Consider the following 23499-nt stretch of genomic DNA (forward strand, 5'->3'; position numbering starts at 1 on the left):
GGCTTTGTCATCGTAAAGAGCAAAAGTGCCAAAGAGTTGTATGAGCATGTGAAATGTGCAAGGCAGTGCAAAATTCATTGAACTAAATTTAGCAGTGTGCGTGTGTATGAAAAGAGAGCAGCACGCGATGCAGCCAATGCTCTTGTTGTTATCACAAACACACACGCACACAGTTTTGGCGCTCTCTCTCTCTCACTGTCACTCTCAAACAATACAAATACAAGCACAAAATACTAAAAAACAAAAGCGCGGGAGTTGTTGCTCTTGCTCTTGCTATATTGCTGTTGCATTTTTGCATGTGCATTTGATGTTAGTTTTTATTGTTATTGCATTTTGCAATTTCGAGGTGCATGGCAAGACCTCAACTAAGGCTAAACTGCTGTTGTTGTTTTGCTGTCGCGTTTTCTATGCATGTATTAGTGTGTGTGTGTGTTTGTGTGCTGCCGCATTTGGGGGCTATTGAGATAGGCGCGCGATTTGATCAGTGCAGCTCAAACTATAGAAGCCTTGGGGCGGCATTTAGTTTGGCGCGTGTTACAGTTTGACTCATACACTTTTGCTTAGCAGCGCTACTCAAACTGTGTAAGCGAGCAAATTGTTATTATTCTACAGTATTTTTAGAGCGCCAACTCATGGTAAATTTTTAATTTTTTTTTGTTTTGCATCATGTTCTTAGTGAAATATTTTTACTGAATTAAATACGAGAGAGTGTGAGAGAAAGAGAGAGCGAAAGAGGGGATGCGAAATTTCGACATGAGTTAAAGTGAATGGCCAATGGCGTCAATGCACGCTGACGTCGCTGGCAAAAGCAATGACACTGATCCTGGCGTTGACCTCTCTCTCTCAACGCAGTACAGGGCCATTGCCGGCAGTGGAACAGAGACGACGACAACAACAACAATAACAACAGCAAGAAATACGAGCACAAAATTTCAGTTTCATTTTCGATGCTTGATTCTACGCGGCTTAGGTAGCCTCCACTTGGCGTTGCTGTTAATTATTAAGCTTGAAGCTTTTTTTTTTGGGCAAGGTCATTAAACACACAAACACACTCATACACTCTTCTACTACTACTACTACGACAACCATCGTAGTGAATAAGAAGAGAAAAACGTTGTTGCTGCGGCAACTTCTGTTTAGCCTGCGCAGTCCAAGCAACAGTCACAGCCACAGCCACTTCTACTTTACGTTTTCTTTAAATTTTTAGTTCGGTTCGTTCATTCGGTCTTAATCAAGGTGAGTAACCTTGGCCTTATTTTCGAGCAGCGCACTCTTTGCTCTGCGTGTGTGTGTGTGTGTGTCTGTGTGCTGCTCACGCATTGCCAAAAAAAAAGCTAGCCACGGCGCTCACCGAAAGCGTCGCTCACGAAGGCAAAACGGAAGGCAGACACAGGGAGTGCGAGTGCGAGCGAGAGAGAGAGAGACAGAGACAGAGAGCGAGAGCCAATTGTTGCTGCTGGCATTGTGGAAGGTCATGATTTTTTCGGCTGCTTTGCGTGCGTATGTGTGTGTGTGTGTTTGTGTGTGACTTTACTTGACTTGCTGGCATTTGCTTTGGCTTTGCTTTGCTTTGCGCTGCGCTGCTTTGCCGAATCTCACAGCACACTAAAAATTGTGTGAATGTGATTGTGTGTGAATTTTTGATTTCCTTGCTCTACACTTTATGCTAAACTCAAAGCTTGAGCTTCCAAAAAATCTATCTTTTACGCAGCATTCTGCAACTCAAAGAGAATGCGAAGATCAAAGTGTAAAGGGTAAAGAGTATGCGCGGGTCGACACTATTTTTAAATGTAATGGAAATTACTGATTGAAATGTGCGCTGGAGCACGTGCTATGTACAACTTGTTGCCTGTAAGAGGCCAAATGTAAGTACTGCGTAAGTAGTGCGTGTGTGTGTAGTTGTGAATTTATAATACCAGCTATATATGGTCAGGTAGAGAAGGGTATTACAATTTAGGGTCAAACTATAATTTATGTAATAGGCATAAAAAAAGCAATTTATTTTAAAATGGATTATTAATCAAATCCGTCTTTCTGTCTGTCCGTGCTTATAAACGCTTAAATCTCAAAAACTACAAAAGCTATACACACCAAATTTGCTGACAATATTTCTATAGAGAGTTAATTTCTACAAAGTTAAAAATCACAAGAAAAGCAATGTACTTAAATGTATTAATAGACTATCCGCCTATCTGTCTGTCCGTCTGTATGAACACCTCTATCCTAAGAACCATGAGAGCTAGAGCTACAAAATTTGGCAAAAACATTTATTTTGTTAGAACGCATTTTATAAAAATCACTGCTAAAACTTTGGTTACACAATAAAACCCATACACATATTATAAAAGATTTAGGGTATTTACAATTATTATTTTTCAAGTTTTCATTATTATTATTTATGAATTTTATTACAATTGTAGAGCCTACATTTTAATGTGTTTAATAAAAACTGCGCACCGAATAGTCTTTAAGAATCTGATTACAATTGTACAATGGACAGACAGGTGTCTCACAGTCGAGCACATACAAGTGTAAGCTTTATTTATTTATTTATTTTTTCGACTGCTTTATGTATGTAATTTTGTAGCTCGAAGCATGCATAATCAAGAGCTGAGCGGAGACACGCCACGGCTTGCACTTGGCCTTGTCGAGTGCCGCTTCGTGGTCACCTTGAACCTCAATGTGCCGAATGTTGTGCTGTGGGGGCAGCAACAACACCGCAACAGCAACAGCAGCAGCTTCAAAATAAAACAAAATGAAAAAAAACTGAAACCGAAACAAAAAACAAAATTGAAACTGAAACTGATCCGCAGTTTTGCGTTGCGTTGAGTTGGCAGTATGTGCTTTTGACTGGGTTTTGAACTTGCAACAAACAATAACAATTTACAATAACAGAATAACAGAACGTAGAAGTTGAGAGCCCAAAAAACGAAACAAAACGAAGAACAAAAAGTTTAGCGGTCGCAGACCTACAAAAACAAAACGTGACTTAAGGCTAAACATCAGCTATATAACTTTAACTTTATGCGTCTGCGACGGCGACTTTTAATATTGAAGCAACGAATGTGTTTGTATGTATAATATTTTTAGAACTAGTTTTGTTTTTTTTTCGTATGCACAACGATACACATCTGCCTTTGGGGTCTGAAGAACCCAAGGCCGCAAGCTTCTACAAAAAAAAACAACATACCTATAATAAAAAAAAAAACAGTATACAAATCCATTTGTTTGCTTCACCATTGAGATAGACACTCACATACAACTATGCGTATACGTAATGTATTCTAAGGTTGCGCTTTATCAAGCATACGCTGCGTTGTACGCTTATCAGTCAGTCAGTCATTCAGTCAGCGAGTCTTGTCCAAAACACTAAACCAAAATACGCATATCACAGAGCACACATCAGAGTTCCAGCTGTTTTAGTTGTTTTCTGTATATTCGGTTTTATCGAATTTCAGTTCTGTGTGGAGCGGGGCGACAACTGACAGTTTTATGACCAAATATTTAACTAATCGTCTATCAAGATCGACAACAAGTGCTTAGCATAGAAGAGCTGAAGAAGTAAAGTCACAGAATTTCCAGAAATATGCAAAGAACTGGTTCAGTTCAATGCATATAAATAAACAAATTAAAATAAAACTAGCATTAAAGTTCAACTCCCGATTGAATGTTAGTTTTATAGTGGTAGACTATGAGATACTACGTAACTCATTTTAGATTTAGTTTTTAGTGATATGTGCAGTAATTTCATGAAATTTAGTTAGTGCTATTTTGCACTTTTCAAATTTAGTTTTACAATTAGATTTTTAACATAAAGATATATGATTAGTTTGTTATATTTTGCAATTTAAAAATTAATTAGCTTTTTTTAGATAAGAATATAAGATTTCAATAAACAGTTATTTAAAAATTTTAAGTTACTGTGACTATAATGATAAATGCAGTCATGATATCGAAAATAGTTATTTCGAGTCTTTATTTTTTAAAGTAGTTGATTTTTTGATTGATTACAATACGAAAATATTCTAATTACATTTATAACTTTGTAGAACCCTTAAGAGTATTGACCCAAAATGTAGTGTATCTAGCTTGTAGAACCCCTAAGAGTATTGCTTCAAAATTTAGTGTCTCTAGTTTATATGGTCGCTGAGATTTGGGTGTTTAAGTGAATGGACAGACAGACAGACAGATGTGATTATACAATGTATAACATTACACACAGTTTCAGTAACCACATAATTTTAACACTTTTCTGGACAAAGTTGGTTAACGAGTTTAGTTTTAGTAGAGCTAAAGATCGATCGCATAAAATGACATATAGTAATTCCAGCTTTTACAATTTCCCCATTGCGATAATTTAGCATTTCTCATTTTAGAAACAACGACAACCAGACAAAAAAGTGCGACAAAACAACAGCAACAGCAACAACAACTGCATGTGAGCATAGTATCGACTATTCGCACAATTACAATTGCAAAATCTTGTGTGTACAATAATAGTATAGTATAGTATAGCATATAGTACAGACACACACACAGACACGCACATAGCGAACACATGCATATGTATGCAGTTGGCGGCAACATGCTTAGTATATATTTTGAATGGTTGCGCTTTATATTGGCCTCCGAATGTGTCTAGCTTCAATAGCAGGCCAGGGTCATGCGACACCGGGGAGGAAAACTGACGCGAACCGACGCAAGGCACACACACACACACACACGCTAACACATGCATAGCTAACGCGTGTGTGTGTGTGCCCGTTATCGGAAGAAAACGCCAAAAGCTTTACAGCAGTCACACACACAGACACACACACATGCACAACCAGACAGAGGCAAAACGAAACAAATTTGCGCTCGCGTTCATTGCCTTTGCAAAACTTTTAGATCTGCTGCACTCGCTCTCTATCTCTCTCTCTGCTGCGCTCTCTCTGCTCTCTTATGGCATTAGAAGAGCAATAGACGAAATGCAAAAAAAAGGGCTTTTTGCGGTTTAATTGATTGCATATAGGAAGACAACAAATGCAGCATTGAAGTCCAGTTGAGCGCAAACAACAAAAACAACAAAAAAAAAGTTCAGCTTTCAGGGCTCTTTTAATTTCTTTTTTTGTGTAGAATATTTGTTTGTACTTTTATTTTAAATTATTTCGGCAAAAATTGTGAGGTGAGGTTGGTCAGTGACGTGCTGAAAATTTATTGAAATATGCGATTAATCTTTTAGTGCAAACTAATTTCTATCCAGAATATTATTTACAAAATTATACATTCAACATATATAAAACAAAAGGTTACACTTAAATTTATGACATGTTATTCGATATTTGCGACTCGACCATGAAAATGAAAAATCTCCCCCCGAAAACGAGCTGAGAGATCCTCTCTCAGAGACTTATGATCTCGGCTTGAAATGATAATTTATAAGCTTGTCACTAACGTGTCGAAGGTCTCACCCATCATTTGAATTGCCAATCTATGGTTTTTCGCCTCGATTAGCCGCCACAAAAGCCAAAAGAAGTCAGAAACAACAACAGCAACAAAATAGCCAAAATCAAATCGAAAAAAAAAAAAAAAAGAAAAAACTATATGTATTTAAGCATAAATAATATTAATAAATTTTGCGCCGTTGTTAGCAGTTTTTTTTATTGTGCGGTTTTTGTGAGTCGCTTCTTTTGTATCGAATTTTAATTATTGGTAAATTGTATTATTGAAGCAAAAAATAGAAGACGAAAAACTGAACTAAAGTGGGACATTGCTCTGACTCTGCTGTTGACTCGCAACGAAGAGCTGTAATCGGACTCCCGCAAATAAAGAATAAATATAGTACATACTCTTGTAGCACATTTTGTGTTGCTAAATCGAAATTCGGCAAAATTTGGTGTGACGACAAAAATGAATCATAATTCTATTGTAAGCGACAAATGCAAATTAAGATAATAAGTAATAAGCTTGCGATCCTTGCAAAAATATTAATTTAAAATGTGTGGCGACTAAAATGAATCATTTGTATTAAAAAGCCAGTAAGAAATAAAAATCAAATTAAATTATTAGTATTGAAAAGTTGCAGTAGAAAAAAATTATTATAGTTATTTAAGCTTATAATCTTTATTTTTAAATTATTCGTGTTGGAAATATTATATGAAAATATAAAAATGAAAACAAAAATAAATTAAAACGAATTATTAGTTTAGAAGCAAATGCAAAAGTTCCAAATGAAGGTTATAATAGAAATTAAATAAAAAAAAATACAAGCTTGGGATATTTTCTTAAAAATAATCATAAGCTTTTAAAACGAAACAGGATAATTTGCAATATTAATTATTACATTCATTACATGAAAATTTAGTTTCATGAAATGAAAATGCAACAGTTCAAAATAAAGGGTATAATAAAAAAAAATAAATAAAATTAATCAACCTTGCGATATTTTCCTCAAAATAATCATTATTAATAAAAATTTAAATTAAAATGAAATTTTATGTGACGATTAACATGAAAATTTAGTTTTTTGAAATGAAAATGCAAAAGCTCAAAATGAAGAATATAATAAAAAAAAAACAACTTTGCGATCTTTTCTTCAATATAATCATTATTTATTAAAATGAAACATGAAAAGTTACAAAGTTAAAAAGAAATTACTTCAATTTTATGTGACGATTAATATGAAAATTTAATGTAAAAGTGGCTGCAATCCTTGCAAAAAATTGTAATACATACATATGTGTAACATTAAAAACTGTGAAATGAAACTAAATCAAGCTTGCGATCCTTGCTTGGGTAGCGAGCAACAATCGAAATATTAATTAAAATGCCGTGGCTTCTCCAGATCACATGACTCATGCCATTCACTACACAATTGTTTGTTTTTCTTTTTAAATTACTGATATTTTCCTGCACTTTCATGCTATATACTACATATAGTATATATAGTATACCAGGCAAGCACATACTACATGATGATGACGAAATTTGAGCATAGAAAGCTTTTTCATTATTTGTGTATTTTGCCTCTTTGCAATTCGCTTCCTGCATTTTTGCACTTTGTGTGTGCGATCTATGCATTTTTTTCTCTACTCTTCTCGAATGCAACTCTGCAGTAATCGAAATAATCGATTACGATAGTCGCTCGATAGAATTCTAGAAAGCTGTCGCAGGCGTACGCTGCGTATGCGCAATATGCTATAGAGTATGTTATATGTAGTTTTCTTACCATTTGAAGCAAAAGTAATCCAATTGGTCGTATATCCATTATGTTACAGCCAGTTAATGTTTGATATTTGATTATAGTTTTGTACTAAATATAGTTGCACTACACACAATGCACAAGCTGCTGCCTGGCTAAATTGCTATATATATAAAAACGATTGTAAATATTGCGTATACGTATTTAAGATCTACGATCTATGTACGATAAAAACACACACTTTTTGAGGCACTGGTTGTTGTTGTTGCTGTTGTCGTTGTTGCTGTTGTTATTGGGGCAGTGGGCGGTGGGCGTGTTGGAAGTCGGGACGTTATGTCAAAATACAATTACACAAGACATTTGCCAAGATTTCATGGCATTTTGGCAGTATAAATACGAATGCTGATAAATTCAGATTCAGATTGCAGCTTTCATTTGTAAACACTCACACACTATTCATAATTATTGCACTTATTTGATTATTTGATTTTGTATTATTTAAGGCAGTTTAGAGACAGAGAGAATGTAACGAGGATGCGCCCGGCTGCGCTGTCAGGCTTGCTGGAGCAAATTCATTTCGGCTAATTAGCAACGCGTCGTCGACAGTGACAGCGACAGAGAGTGAGAGATGGGTGCGGGGGAAAAGGGGGGCAGCGACGCGCGCGTTCACGCTGCAGTTTACAATTACGTTTGGCAATTGATTTTGCTTTGCGAAGGTTTTTGTTGTAATATTTTTTGTGTTTGCTGCTGCTGCTGATCGACTATTGTTATTGTTGTTGTTATTATTGTTGTTGCTGTGTATATTTGCCCTCTGCGGAATTTGCGACCGTCCGTTACAGCAGTCAGATGAAGACTAAACGCAAGCGAACGCGTTATTTTTGCACACAGCAGTGCACTGAGGCTCACACACACACAAACACATACAGTCGCAGTCATACAGTGAGCAACGTTCACAGTGGCAGAGACACGCGCGCGGCTGCTCAAGTTCATGCTCTGAACTTCAAAGCTCAGTTACCTTCATGCACGTTCCTCTGCTGTATGTGTGTGTGCGAGTGAGCATAAACGTAAATGCGCTCACTAAGCGAGAGTCACTGTGTGTCTGTGTGTAAGAGAGAGCGAGGTAGTGAGAGTGTAACAACATGACACACACGTTGTCGCTTTTGCACTTAAGAGAGCGAAAGTGTTATTGCAGTGCAATGAGACTGCATTACAAGCAAAGAGCAGAAATAAAGAGAGAGCCAGATTATCAGTGTGTGTGCATCCTTTTTTAATATGCATACTATCAAAACATACAAAAAATGAGGTGTTTAAACTTAAAAAGCGTGCCAAACATACTGGCTTTTTTTTTTCTTCTTTTCTTTAGTAATACAAATGCCAAATCGAGAAACTGTCGTCTTATGTGGTCTTCAGTGAGGTCGGCACTTTGGGCAAGCCAAACTCATCCGTTTCAATGGTAGACTGTGAGTGAAGGGAAATTAATTAGAAATCTATGAAAACTAAACAGCTTAAATATTTTTATTACCTTGCTTGGTGGCTTAATGCTATCAGCACCTGGCTCTCTGTCTGGAGCCTCTGGCGCCTTGACAACATCATCCAAATAGCTGGAATCGTCGTCGAGCGCCATCTCATCACCCAAAGCATCGAGTTCGGCCTGCAAATCATCATCGTCCACTTCGGGCATTCCATAGGTGCGGCCCATAGCCTCCTGCACTTCATCGGCCTGTTCCAGCATATCCGCCATATCATCTTGAATATCCTGCAAGGAAAATATATATTAGGATACAGTCAATATCTTTATTACTTAATTACTCACTTCGATTTGATCGATATTGATCTTTTTGTATTCCGTTTTCATCTGCTTGACGCCATCCTTCATGGCCGCAACTGTGGCCTGAGTATCCTTAAGCGATTGAGCGGCATAGTTCGCCTGCTCCATGTTGAAGGATTGATTGCGCAGAGATTCAGCTTGTTGTTCATAGCTGCAAGGCAATTGAGATCCGTATATTAAGACACTTTGATACCATGCTGTGAATTTTATTGTACTTACGCCTTCTTTTGTTTGAGCACTCGCAGTGCTTTTTGTTTCACCGAATTTTTCGCTGGCCCTTCACGCATTTTGCTCATTTGCTCGCGATATTTGCGCAGCTCTGTTTCCAATTTCGCAATCTTTTCCTCAATATTGGTAGCCCTTGCATCCACCTGTGCGACATTAAAATTCAGCGAGACTCATAAAACCAAAATCCAATTAAAACATCTAATTCAACTTACGCCTTGAATGCAGTCATTTAGACTTGGTCCAGGCTCCTTGGGCTTGCCGCGTCCAAACAGGCGATTCATTTTATTGCTTTTTGCTAAATATAGACCAAAAAATTATGGAGTTAGACCAAAAATTTGCGTCGAATTTTGTTTGATGACTAATTTACTTTTTTTTTGTCCAATTTGTAAACAGCTGGGGTGAAGAAATATCGATGATGCTATCGATATATCGATAAATTTTCAAACCTCGAGTTGTTTTGTTTGCAGCGCGAAAATAACATTATTTTTATTTATTATTAAATAATTATTATTGTATACATTTTTAATCATAAAAAAGCTTTGTCTTTTTCTCTTGAGCATTTTGAGATAGCCTTCCTCATAGTGACCATTTGGCTATACTTTTCCTGGTATATTTGTACCGTACGCGTAGCAATAGGCGCGACTTTTGAAACACCTCGTCGGTTCCGGGTTTTTATATTCTATATGCCCTCTAGAACACTTTTTCCACATGTGCTTCATTAACAGATTAAACTATCATTTAAAAAGTTGTCATTAATATGATATTTAAAACGCGTAACCACTTCCGACTAGTGCCATTATAGTATTTTATATACAACAATTTAACGGTCTTACTGTAAAAATATCGAAATACAGTGTGTGACCGCTGTTACATCCCAGTAGCAGAAACTGTTAAGTGTTTGTATGAGGAAGGCAACTCTGTGCGAGAGTTGCCCCAGTCGCAATTCGGATTTTTTCTATAAAAGCAAGCGCGCATGTTGCAGTTGCAACAAATATTAGATTTTTTTAGTTTCGCGAGCAACCGAGAAGTGGCCAAATATGTTATGAAAACCAACTGTAAACGTATTATCGACAACCTTAGGGCAACTACGTAGTGTTTAAGCAAAAGAAAAATGAAAGTTATAAGCAGTGCTAAAAATATTCAAAGAGCAACAACGACGCCGTGAACTGTTCGAGTGACTTCGTGTATGTGTGTGGTGTGATATTAAAGAATATTTCGCAAATGTGTGCGTGTGTGTTGCCTTAATTCAATTGGCGAAAACTCAATAATTGCACACAGAAGCCGCAGCAAAGGTCGTTGTCGTCATTCCCCCCTCCGGCTGCCCTTTGACGTCAGCAGCTGCGTCACAGTCAGCTGGCTAAACGATGTCCCATTGAGCCAAAACCATAAAACGAAGGCGAAAGCATCATCATGGATAGCTCCATGTACTACAAAGCTTTAGGCGACCGAGCAGCTGATAGTAATGTCATTACAACAACAACTACAGAGGCTGCTTTGGTTAGCAATACGGCAACGCCACGCGCCGAGGATGGCGTCTCCATGGACAATTTCTACCCGGCGTTGGTGCAGTGCTTTGGCATTATCATATGTGGGTAGGTAGTGTGAGTGCGTGCAAGAGGGATGGGGATAAGTGTGTGCGCCCACGCGTGCACCTTGAACTTTTTGGCAAAAATATCTATGTGTGGGTGGGTGTATTTCATCTATTTGTTATTATTTGCGTCTCGCTCATTATCAGGTTTTTGTGCTCTACTAGATTACTCTGTTGTTATTGTTTGGTTTGTTTGATTGTTGATTGTTTATTGGTCACGCGCTCGTTCAATGACCGGTTTGATTTCATTTGTTGTTGTTGCTGTGCGTCTCTCATTTCCTTGATTTTTAGCAAAAGTGCAAAAGAGAAACCAAAGCACGCACACTCAACTGAATTGTGTTTAATTAATTAATTCTTCTCGTTGGGGGTTTCAATTGTTTTTGCCGCGCATTTTCCCCATGACTCAGACACAGACACAGTCGGATATCCCCCTCCAAAGTTGGAAAGTTGCTGCTGCATTTTGATATTAATTAAATCAAAAGCTGTGGAGATGAATTAAATGTTGGTCATAAATCGTTGCTCATTTTGCAGTGCACAAAACCGTGAAGCGTGAAAATTGCTGTCAAACCGACAGTTAAAAAAAATGATAGTAGTAGCAAAAAATATTGCGGCACGGCAACCAAAATGACAAATGATATTATGCAAAATAAAACACAACAATTACAATGCAAAATCAACAACAACAACAAAATACTAGTTACATTTTAAAGGCTCCCCGCTTAGAAAATTAGTATTTGCGTTTAGTTTGTAATTGCTGCAATAAGCGAAAGTAAAAACGTTTAGAGAGTGAGATATATGCAGTAACAACAACAACAACAATTACAAATGACCTTGTAATGAGGTGGCCAGTAAACAAAATCGATCAACTTCGATTGTTGCATTATGTCGAACGATTGTATAATCGACAATCGACTTCCAATGCAATTACGTATGCATGCATCAGTGTGCGTGAGTATTTACATAGGTACAGTGGAACCACGCTTATAATGACGCACATGTATTGTTTAATTTATTCTTCAAGTTGTATACTTGAGATAACAGGAACCAAAATAAAATAGAGTACTGATAATAATATGTGACTTGCATTAAGCACGCGTTGTTTCCGATTTAAAAGACAAGAAGAGTGTTTAAATATTAGACAATCTTATCTAGGGGCTTTCTAAATATGCTTACTTCATGAAAGTGTCCAAATCTTTTTCTTTCAGTCTAGACAAGTTTTTTATTGAATGAAAATTAGAAAGCTAAATATAGATTTTCAATAAATATTCCAAGACTATAATTTATAAGCTTAGCTTAAAAAATTCACTAATTTTATTTTGTTTTTATTTATTTGGTAAAGTTAATAAACTTATTTTATTACCATTTTAATATTATAATCCGATTCTTTATATAAAAAAAAATTGTTTTTTTTTAATGTGCTTCATATTTTAGTTGATTTCCTTTCTTGAGGTCCCACTGTACCTCTATATAAATACATGTTTCTGTGGCATTTTACTATTGATTTATTCATGTCTGTTTTTTATTGTGTTTATAGAATAAATGCATGCTCAGCTGTTTTAAATGCTGATAGATGCACGCGACTACCGTATAAATAATTTTTATTTGTTGCTGCAATCAATAAAACAACTTCCATACACATGTTATTACATATTACATTGTTCTCTTCTGTTTTTGTTTGGTTTTTTTATATCATTGCGCGATCGGAACGTTAAAAGCAATATTTGATTTTCTAAAATGATTATAATGGAATTATAAATGTTACTACACATTGGAAATACACTAGCAAAAAGTGGGCAACGACAACTTGTCACGATACGTTAACTGACCTATGCAATTTATGCACATACTATATAGTATGAAAATATAGGGGTAAATGTATTATTCATCTGGGTTTAATAGTTGTAGATAGATTCCATTGGTTGCTGGCGTTTGTAGCTGAAAGTTCTAGTTTTTACTTTGACAAAGATTCTTCTGTATATCGAATATTTGCATATGTTAAAATTGGAAGGAAGATTCATCCATAAAAGAAAGAAATGGATACATACTTTTTGTTGATCCATTCTTAGATATCTCAAAGATTAGCATATGCTGAAAATGGGAGAAAGAACTATGCAATAAATGAAATAAAATTGACTTTGAAATATAAATTCACAATGTATATTATAAATAGTTATCTTTTCTTTTTGTATATCTTTTCTAAGTATATTAAAATAGAAGTAGACTTTACAATGAATGTAAGCTTCATTCCATCACAAAAATAAATGAAATTTGAAATATATAATACTTTTTTAGTGATTGAAAATTCAGTTCAATAAAAAGAAAAATAGAATTGGCATTTTTATACTTGATTTTGTGGCTGATCTATTTTTTTGGTATCCCAATGAATTGCGTATATTAAAAAAGGAAGTACAATTGAAATGGAAATTTCAATATCAATGTTCTACAATGAATGAATTTTAAAAAGGTTTGAAGGTGTGAGTAACCACCTTCTACACTATTATGCATTACACATTGAATGAAATTCTTTGAATAGTAAAGTATAGTAGTAATATGCGTAAAACAAAGTTCTAATTTGTCATACTAATAAAATTACGTATTACACTTGATTGTTTCGCCTTCAAAGTGCCAGACCTTGTTTGGCCGAAAATAAACAAGCGTCAGCAATCTGCACAGCTGTTTTCTATATATTTTTTGGTGACTGACGGGAGATAATACAAATATTTATAGTATAAATACGCAAATGAGTGTGTGTGGCATAATCAAGAGTACACTGCAGCTATTACTCAGTCTCAGTCCAAGTTTCAATCCGACAAACAATCAACGTTTGCGGTTAAGCACGTGACCAGCTTTTAGTTGGGATCACATGCAGAGAGTCTGCTGACCATATAGCGCATATATATGCATTACTCTGGAAATCAAATTGAAAAAGACAACAACAACAAGCCATGTGACACAATCTTAATAAGTAAATTCCATTAAGCAAAACCTTTTTTGCATATTGGGAATGCGACTGTCGAGTATGCATATTGTTGTTGAAATTACGTGGGAATTAGAATCTAGAATAATATGTAGATCGAAGAGCTGAGCTTAAATTTTCCACAGTTAAAGAGCATTTTAGAGTCGGTGTCGTACTCATTCAAGCTTCACGCTTGTTGGTTTTAATATAGATGGAAAGTTTTCTTATCAACACTTATTATTATGATGTGGCAAACTGACAACACTCTAACAATAACTAAATACAATCGTGTGGCAGCTAGATAATGATGATCCAATTAGAGCAGAAGTCCCCTTAATTTGATGCAGAACAAAAAACCAAAAGTTATTTAATGATTTGATGAGTCTGATTTTGTTGAACGTGGTTTGTCATTAAGTAAAGTAGATTTATCTCCGTATTCAACAAGAAGCTAACGACTTGAAAGTGCGATAAATCTCACAAAATACGCAGCGTAAATAAAATAATATCGTCATCAGGTTGTTGTCTTTTTTTTTAGTTTTTTGGGATGGGGAAGTACTCCAGTTTCTCATGAGCTGGAGCAACCAGCTCGAGACTGACAAGTTGCATATTTATTTATATTTTTTTGGGCGGAACCAACACAAAAGCGGCATTAACAAATTTTTATTGGCCAATATTTAGCTGAATGCAATGCAAAACTGGTTTCATCTTATTTATTGCATTTGTCACCAACTCACTCACGTGACATTGTTGTTGTTGTTGTTGCTGTTGCATGTTGGCGCTGCGTGTCTCACATGTTTTCTCCCAGACAGTTCCGCAGTATTTGCATTAAGAACGAACAACATTTTTTGTATTGTTAAAAGGGGGTGTGACATGCCTTGGCAATTAGTACAGTGAATGCTCTAAAAAGTGAACAAACGATTACCGATCAACTCTCTCTTAAGTTTGACAACTTTATTTATTTTTAATTAGGGAGCAGATAAGAAAATGTGTCAAATGACTTAACACTTTTAAAATGACAGTTTAATTTTAAATTGTCTAGATTGTTGCTTGAAATAATAATGTTAAGTATAGCCTATAGTGTTAACAATTTGATTGATCTTTTGAAAGTTGTTGAGAATAAATTAAATTCTACAAATTCCATCGATGACAAAGTCAAATTCAAGATTAAACTGGTTAACTTTAAAGAGTCGAAGAAAGTATTGATAACTAAAATAGCCTGAATTCCTTAGTCGCTTTTTCTTTATCATTGCAATAAGGAATTGTATTCGTTAGTACAATAAAAATATTAATAATTGAGAACTAAACATAAATATAACGCGCGTGTTAAATGTTAAGTTTACGGGAGAGTGAATTTTCATTTTTCACGATAAGAGCACTCTTAAGTTATTTTTGTCGATGTTAATTACTTTGTCGATTATACTTACATTTATTATTTAGTTGAACAAAACAATGTGGGCCGATAAACTAATTTTTATTTTTTTTTTTTCTATCAAAATGTAAATTTTGCTTTTAAAGGCAGATATTTTTAAACTATTTCGTAATATAGTTTAGAAAGAAATTATTCAATTAGGACTTTTTTAATAATGGTAATAATACTTTAATAAATTCTTTCCACATTTCTCATGGAAGGCAAACAGGTGGGCTTAACAGATGTCTTTTAAAGTGGGTTATACTCATGCCTTACAAATTTATATATTTATATAGCTCACATACAAATATTCCCTAATTCTGTTATGGGAAAAAATCTGCTTTTCATATTTTCCTAAGATTAATAAGGAATTTTTTTGCGTTAAAAGACTGATATTTTAATATTTTGTAATAGAGTTTAAAAATAAATATTCTATATTTTTTTAGAAGTCACTGTAATGGGGTTAAATTAATAAAAATAGTTATAATGCATTCATAATAAAAGCCTTGATACATTTTATGTTTGAAGGACTCGTCAATACTTCTCAACTTCCTAACTCTAACTACTTAGGATCAATATTGTATATTGATTAATCACTATTGTTTATTTATTCATTAATACTTTAAAAAAATGATAATGAATACCAATAAAATATCAAACCTTTGCAGCCAGTGCTTTGAAATAAGTTTGTGTTAATTTTAATCATATTTAAATTTTTAAAATAAATAAATATTAATTACAACATTTTTTTCATCAACAGCTACATTGCCGGTCGCTTCAAGATCATCAGCAATGCGGAAACCAAAGGCTTGGCCACTTTCGTTGGCACTTTTGCGCTGCCTTCGCTGATCTTTCTCTCGCTGGTGGAACTCAACTGGAACGCTGTTAACTGGACCTTTTTTGCTAGCCATGATGATCTCTAAGGCATTTGTATTCTTTGCCGTGCTCGTCATCTGTCTGCTGGTGGCACGACCTTTAAACTATGGACGCGCTGGCTTGATGGCTATCTTTTGTACACAGAGTAACGACTTTGCCATAGGTTATCCCATAGGTAACTACTAAAGTTATTTCTTATGAATTTACAACTAAAAAGTCTCGTCTTGCTTTAGTTATGGCTTTATATAAGGATGTGCATCCGGAGTATGCCTCGTATTTGTATCTCATGGCGCCCATTTCGTTGGCTATACTGAATCCCATTGGTTTGGTGCTTTTGGAGATTAGCAAGATTATCAAAAACAAAGAAGAAGTCACACGTAATCCGCCATTGTGTCCTGAAACCTGTCCCGCTGAGCAGTTGACCAAGCAACGTCGTTGCCTAGGCGAACGCACGATTCTCGTATTGAACACCATCAAATCGCTGTTCTTCAATCCCCTGCTGTTGATGACGCTTCTCGGCGTCGCCGGTGGTTTCCTGTTTCCCAAGGGGCTGCCTGAGATGGTGGCCAGCGTGTTGCGCGTCTTTGGACAGAGTTTCTCAGCCACCGCGCTGTTTCTGCTGGGCCTGAAGATTGTGGGCGGCGGCTCGGGCGCTCAACGCAAAAGTATGGGCACGGGTTTGCTGTTGCCCATGGTGCTTATCTTGGTCAAGATGTGAGTGACGTCTAGCAAAAGTTGAGAGCTCTTAAACATTGCCTTCTCTCTTTGTAGTTTGGTGCTGCCTTTGGTCTGTCGTCAGACTGTCAACATTATACAAGCTGGCGCCGACTTCAATGACACCACCGAGCTGAGCACCTACGCCTTTCTCTATGGCACTTTTCCGGCTGCTCCAGGCGCCTTTGTCATTGCCACACAATACAACATTGAGGTGGAGCTGGTGAGTGGTATTTAAATCTCAAGAATTGTTAACAACAAACTGAATGGAAATTTCTTTGTGACTTTTGTAGATTGCTCGCAGCATGGTTTTGTGCACTTTTATCTCGGCGCCGTTGATGTTTATCTCGGCCAAGATGATATCGTTGACAAATCTAAAGCCCTTGGACTACTTGCATGAGCTGGACGCCTTCTCCTTTGACATAAGCGTGGCAGGCGCCGCTGCCTGTGTCTGGATGCTGACGTTGTTGATTGCCACCAAACGCTTTAAGCGCATGCCACAACGCGTTACAGCTTGCTTGGTGCTATCGCAGGTAGAAATTGTTTTAATCCCCACTTTAAATATGTTATTAATTGTTGGTTTATTTGTTATTTGGCAGTTGATGTGCTGCATTGGCGTGATACTCTGGTCGAAGCTGGATCATGTGGCTCGTTGGCCTTTGTATCTACAATTCTTCCTATTCAACATTGGCACTTATAGCTCTCGTTTGTGGACTGCTTTATTGGCCATAACGCTGCTCTTTTTGCAATGTCGCAGCTTGTGTTTTGTGCTTAAGCTCTGGCCTTACATGGTAGTGTTTATTAGTTACAGATAAAGTGTATTCATTTGCTAATTAACTCTTTTAACTTTTAGCTTGTTTTCGCTTGGGGAGTTCCTGCTGTTATTTCCGGTCTGCTGATTGCTTTCGACGCCAAATCGATGCCCAGCGAGAAGCAAAATCCCAGCTTTCAATACGGAAATGCTCAGGCTGCGATTGCTGTCTTTATGCTTGTGATGTGCTTCATAGGTATGTGTATTAGCTTGTTAGTTATTATGAGCAATGTTGCATGATGACACATAGCAACCAATTGACGCGTTATGACAGCTTGCTATGCCGCTTGGCGTGGCAAACTTACAATGATGCACACTAAAGTTTTCAATCTGACCACATTGACGTCAAGTTACAAAGAATGTTTGCTGTTGCTTCAAATCTAATCAGTTGATTTTATATGCTTACAGTCACCGTGGGCTGCCTCGTGTTGCATCAGCGCTACAAGAAACGCTATGAGAAGTATCTGACATTTACGCGAGACTTATCCAATCCGGATGCGGGTATGCAGGCCTCTAGCTTCAGCTTTGTTGATTGCCACTCAAACTGGGTTTTTTTCAGCAGCATCCGATTTGCATTCAACTGTCTCCACAGCCAATTTGTTGGCCAATGCAGATCGTTCCTCGATACGTCAAAGCGTGCGCACCACATCCTATTCATCGTCCTCAGATGACGATGAAATGATACCCACTGCAAGCACTGTGACGGTGAATCGATCCAGCGGTTCAGGTGGCTGCGGCTCAGGCGGCGGCAACTGCTGCTCAGGCTCAACAGTCACCACACCCACCACAGCTTCCACTGTGGTTATGGATATTGAGGATCTATTAAATCGCAGTCGACAGCGTAGTTCGGTGAACCCCAAGGACCTGGACAAAATCGATGTGGCGCCCACAACTGAAGCGTATGTTGAGCATTGAATTTTGTAATATTTTAATGTTGTTAATTTGGTGTTTCTTGCTTTGCAGTCACATGTGCAGCAGCTCGTACAACTGCGGTCCGAGCACGTCGCGTCAGAGCTGCCAGAATATCATAGAACGCTATGAGGAGCAGACACGCAGCGGGCTCGAGCCGTTGGAGCATACGAGCGACTGCGATGAGCATCAAACATTGAAGCACACCATCCTATTGATCATACTGCTGTGCTCCATGTTTGTCGGCTTGGCCGTCTCCATTTGGACGCTGGTCATGGAGGGTATGTCGGGCATCTATCTCGAATTGAGTTTCCTCGATGCTTTCCTCAATTTCGGCCAAGGTTTGATTGTCTTGGCGGTGTTTATCAGCGACACAGGCGAGCTGTTGATGCCGCTCATCAAATTCTGGCGGAAAATATGGTAAGTTTTAGTCCTAAACTCTATGTAGATGATGTTATTAATCAACTTTTCATTCTAGGTATGGCGCTAATGTGGTTAGTCTGCCGCATTGGTCGAATTTGCGTCCCGAGACCAAACAAATTTGCGAACAATTTCGCAATCATCACTTGGAGAACTGCAAAAAGGACATTGCCAAAGACAGAAGGCGAGTATTATGTCAGCTTAGGACTGACATCACATATTTTTATGATTGCTTGCAATCATTATTAATTGACATTCCATTAACCAATTTTGTATTGCTATTGCAATCACGCAGATGGCGCATACGAGTGTATCGCAAGGTCTTCTATGGCAGCGAGTTTGTCAGCTGGCTTATTGAGGTCGGTTTGTCCAAGGATCGCATGGAGGCTGTGCATTATGCGCGTCATTTGGTCGATGGTCGCGTCCTGCGGCACATAAATAATGTCTATCATTTCGAAGATAAGCAATTGCTTTACAACTTCTGCAGTCGCATCTAAGCGGCGACGACACTCGAGTGATGGGAAGGAGAATGATGCAACTACGCCAAAATATAGTTTCGTTTATTTTTATTTGAATTAAGAGGAAATCATGTAATTTGTGTGCTGTGATTGTACGCTAGGAATGCACACACACACACGCACACACTTGTACAGACAGCCATGCGTTATAAGTGTGTATGTGTGTGTGTGGGCACTAGAAAGGTCGTGTTTATCGTAAACGTGAAATTGTTTATTGCCTATTTATATACAAAAGGAATACGAAGAAGAACTAGCTTTTCGCAAATGTTTATAAACTAAGTAGTTAAAGAATTTGAAGAAGCATACACTTTCGAGCTATAGTGCAATAATCTAGACTAGTCTAAAATATAACGAATTATAATTATACGCAAAAATACTGTGCATAAAACATGTGAATGCATAGCAAAACTATATTCTATACAGAAAACAGAAACAATGATGATGACAAAAACGAAAAACCGCAAAAGCATGCTTACAATATATATTGTACACAGATAAAATAAATAACTAGATATATACATACATATACAAACATAAATATATACCTCAGTGCGCCGTGAGGCGTTTACACAAACAAATTTGAGATGCATTTGTGTCGCACATATTTCAATTTCTTCGATTTCAATTCAGTTTCAGAGGCTCAGCTATTTTGCATTTTACACTTTAATTTTTTCGCTCACACACACACGCAGTGAGACAATTTGTAGCTCGATTATATAGTATGTATGTATATATTGGCGTTTTGTTGTCTTTCTGTTTTGGTGTGCACGCGTTAAACAATTTGCGGCTGCGTGTTTGTAATTCCAATGGGCTTTAATTCCGGCCCGCTTTAATAGCTTCGCTGTTCTCATCGTTCTCTATTGATAAATGAAATGTTTATTGTAAAGCGCGACTGTCAATCGTTTGAGCGCTTATCGTGCCATTAAAATGCCGCGGATGATGTCCAATGTTTTGATATTTAAAATAAACTTGGTGCTTATTATATTATTATTTTGGTTGCGCGCGCCTTCTTTAGCAGACAAGAAGACAAACTCTGAAGTACAATAAAAATTCTTGTCTGTTTGTTATGCAAAATAGTCAAAAGACGCAAAGGCGTCGCGGCATGCGTTCTGTAAAATGCATTTCATGCGTAAATGCCGCAGCTTCCTTTTGCAATTTCGCATGCACTTCACACACACACACACACTCAGCACGTTGCAGCAGTGACGTGTGGAATAAGCAATAATTTTGAAAAACTGGATGACAAGCGATTCATCATAGACTACTGCGTAATTCTTGGAATTCAAAAACGAGAACTGTATCGAGCATGAGCACGAGACTGGCGAGTGCCATCATAATTTTTATAGTGTCATAGCTCTTATCCATCGGATGTTGACAGTCTGCTCAATGGGGACTACCTCAAACACAACTTGAGTCTCGAGGTGCTATCAGCAGATAGATTTGTTTGACCATAAAACCATTACTATAAGCACTTGACATTCTTTAGCAAGTTGAGAAGGCTTGTTCTATTCCAGTGAATGCAGTCATCGATTGCAGCAATTGAATGCAATTTGTATTGCACTTTTGTTTGATCAAGTGTTTCGAATTTTAAATGCCAAACTCAAATTAGAAAATGGCTTATTAATTTCAAAATTGCTTTACATTGGTAAAAGTTAAAAATGCATTTAATTCCCATTTAATTTAATGCTCGTACACATACATAAATTCCTTTTCCGCAGAAATTCTTGGCATATAGAAATTGTCTTATTAATTTCAAAAACTGTTTTACATTGGAAAAGTTAAAAATGCATTTAATTCCCATTTAGTTTAATGCACTTACACATACATATATTCTCATGCCGCACCCTCTATTTGATTTGCTTTCAAATGCTTCCCTATAGTTGAGGTAGTTGAGAACGGATATTTACTTGACTTTCGCTTGACATTGCTGCTCTCCCCTGCTTGATGAGATTTCAATGGTAAATATTTGTCAGTCTGGCACTAGCGAATGACTAATAAAATCCTATGATACTCTTATTTAAAGTACTTTAATATAGTTTGATTGAATGACATTATTTTGAGAGCTGTCCTTAAAAATAGTAAACTTGTTGAAATACTGTAAGTATTTTATTAACAATTTCCAAGTTCGTCTAAACAATGAATTGCAGATGCCACTTAAATATAATAGCTGAGTTATTGGCCTAACAAAAGTGGCAATTACACAAATCTATATAGTAAAAAGAACGTATGTAATACAGGAAATCCCACTCGATTCGCTTGTAAGTATTTCGTTTCAAGATCATAAAGATCGCTTCTTCCGTAAATGATTCACATACGTTACTACTAACATATATTCAATAAATTGCAATGAAATCACAATTTTGTACTATCTGCAATAAAATCTGTTCAATTTTTTATACTCGCTACCCAAAGGGTAGAAGGGTATTATAACTTTGTGCCGGCAGGAAATGTATGTGACAGACATAAGAAGGTACCTCCGACCCTATAAAGTATATATATTCTTGATCAGCGTCCATAACCGAGACGATATACTCATGTCCGTCTGTTTGTATAAACACCTACATCATAGAGACTATAAGAGATAAATATCAGCAGCGCTTGTTATGTTTACAAGCAGATCAAGTTTGTGTCACATTTTTACTACGCCCTCCTCGGCCCTAGCAAATCGGTATGAATCGAATAATAAGCGTAATTTTAAAACTAACTTTAGTCTTCATGAGTCCTGAAAATTTGTTTGCAATCAGATATAAAATGGAACAAGTTATGGGGAAATCGTCTACTTACTACGGGTCTTAGAAGCTTTGGCTGACAATCTGGTATATTTTGCATTCTATGGTATATTTTGAATGCAGTACTGTATCAATATGTATATGAGCCTTTTCATTCAAAAGTGGTAGCGGGTATCTTACAGTCGAGCACACTCGACTGTAGATTTCTTGCATGTTTGTAGTTCAGTTTATATAGCTATTCATTAATTGTATATTTTTTTATAGGGAAGAATGATTAACTATTCTAATACAAGTAATTTAATTTATGATTCATAAAAAAAAACGTCATATAAATATTGTATATACATACATATACATACATATTCTTACGCGCTAATTTTTCTATAAAATAAATTCACTTGCAATCTGTCCTAATTTTAAAACTGTGACCTTTATCCACTCATTGTGATTTGTAATTTCAGAAATTTGTTATTTTTATCGGGTCACCACAATTAAGAGCACTTTCTCATTATTGATATAACTTACTGAATTGTCGAGTTATATATACATACATATGTGTATCGTGTTTGCACACAAAATAGTTGAGTAAATCACAAGCGTAGGTCATGGAGTGATTCACATCAGTCAACAAATCGCTTAATCTGCGTTATCAGCGATTTCGATTGTCAACAAACATACTATATATAGATATATGTATTAAAAATAGTGTAGACAAGCCAGACAGTGGATGTACTTGAAAGTAATTGCCAACTTCATTATCTTATTGACTTATCTAAAGTAGAGAACGTGAGAGAAGAGTTGGCGTTGCAATCATTAATCAGGCACTTTAGGGGGAGCAACCCAAATAAATGAATAGAAGAACTTGGCAAATAATACGTTATTATTTATGTATTTCATTTTGCAAACTGAAGTTGTGCCCCAAAAGTGCGGGGGTCAGAGGTCAGTCAACCGCTGCCGGAGCCACGCAAGCTGCCAAAAAGTCATTTTTATGTGCCCCACAAAAAAAGAAAAGGAAAAACAAAACAAACTCGACTCGGCTCGGCTCGTCTGACGCATAAAGCTGCCAATTTGGGTCTTCACAATTAGCTTTGGCGTGGTGTGTGTGGCGGCATCAGGATATCAAGGGATATACTCGTAAATTCCAAAGGAATCTATGGGGCCAAGGCAACAGCCGCATTCATGTTTGCCTTTTGTATTGTGCTATATTTCTGTTCTCGCCAAATTAGCTAAAAAATAGCCGCCTGCGGTTCGCTGCGACGACGACACGAGGACACGCTGCAGGACATCGACGTCAGCATCCGCCAGGCTCATGAATTTGTTAGTCAAGCACT

The 23499-nt window shown here is 36.8% G+C and overlaps 2 protein-coding genes across 2 annotated transcripts; one reads left to right on the forward strand and one right to left on the reverse strand.

Moving 5' to 3' along the window:
- Positions 1–8489: 8489 nt before the first annotated feature.
- LOC132789464 (charged multivesicular body protein 5) lies at positions 8490–9609 on the reverse strand. The gene is made up of 5 exons (XM_060797496.1): positions 9452–9609; positions 9231–9382; positions 8997–9162; positions 8706–8939; positions 8490–8641 (listed from the first exon to the last, which is right to left on the reverse strand). The coding sequence occupies exons 1-5, from the start codon at positions 9518–9520 to the stop codon at positions 8579–8581; spliced, it is 684 nt and encodes a 227-aa protein (XP_060653479.1). The 5' UTR covers positions 9521–9609; the 3' UTR covers positions 8490–8578.
- A 560-nt stretch (positions 9610–10169) lies between these two features.
- On the forward strand, positions 10170–20017 carry LOC132790306 (lysosomal cholesterol signaling protein). Its single transcript, XM_060798797.1, is given in 13 exon segments — positions 10170–10831; positions 15952–16087; positions 16089–16242; positions 16301–16781; positions 16839–17004; positions 17075–17314; positions 17381–17572; positions 17635–17788; positions 18001–18093; positions 18152–18491; positions 18556–18921; positions 18980–19105; positions 19217–20017. Coding segments are annotated over 13 exon segments (2832 nt in total). The 5' UTR covers positions 10170–10649; the 3' UTR covers positions 19419–20017.
- Positions 20018–23499: the final 3482 nt, after the last annotated feature.

This window comes from Drosophila nasuta, chromosome 3 (assembly GCF_023558535.2).
Source record: "Drosophila nasuta strain 15112-1781.00 chromosome 3, ASM2355853v1, whole genome shotgun sequence".
Taxonomy (NCBI): Eukaryota; Metazoa; Arthropoda; class Insecta; order Diptera; family Drosophilidae; genus Drosophila; species Drosophila nasuta.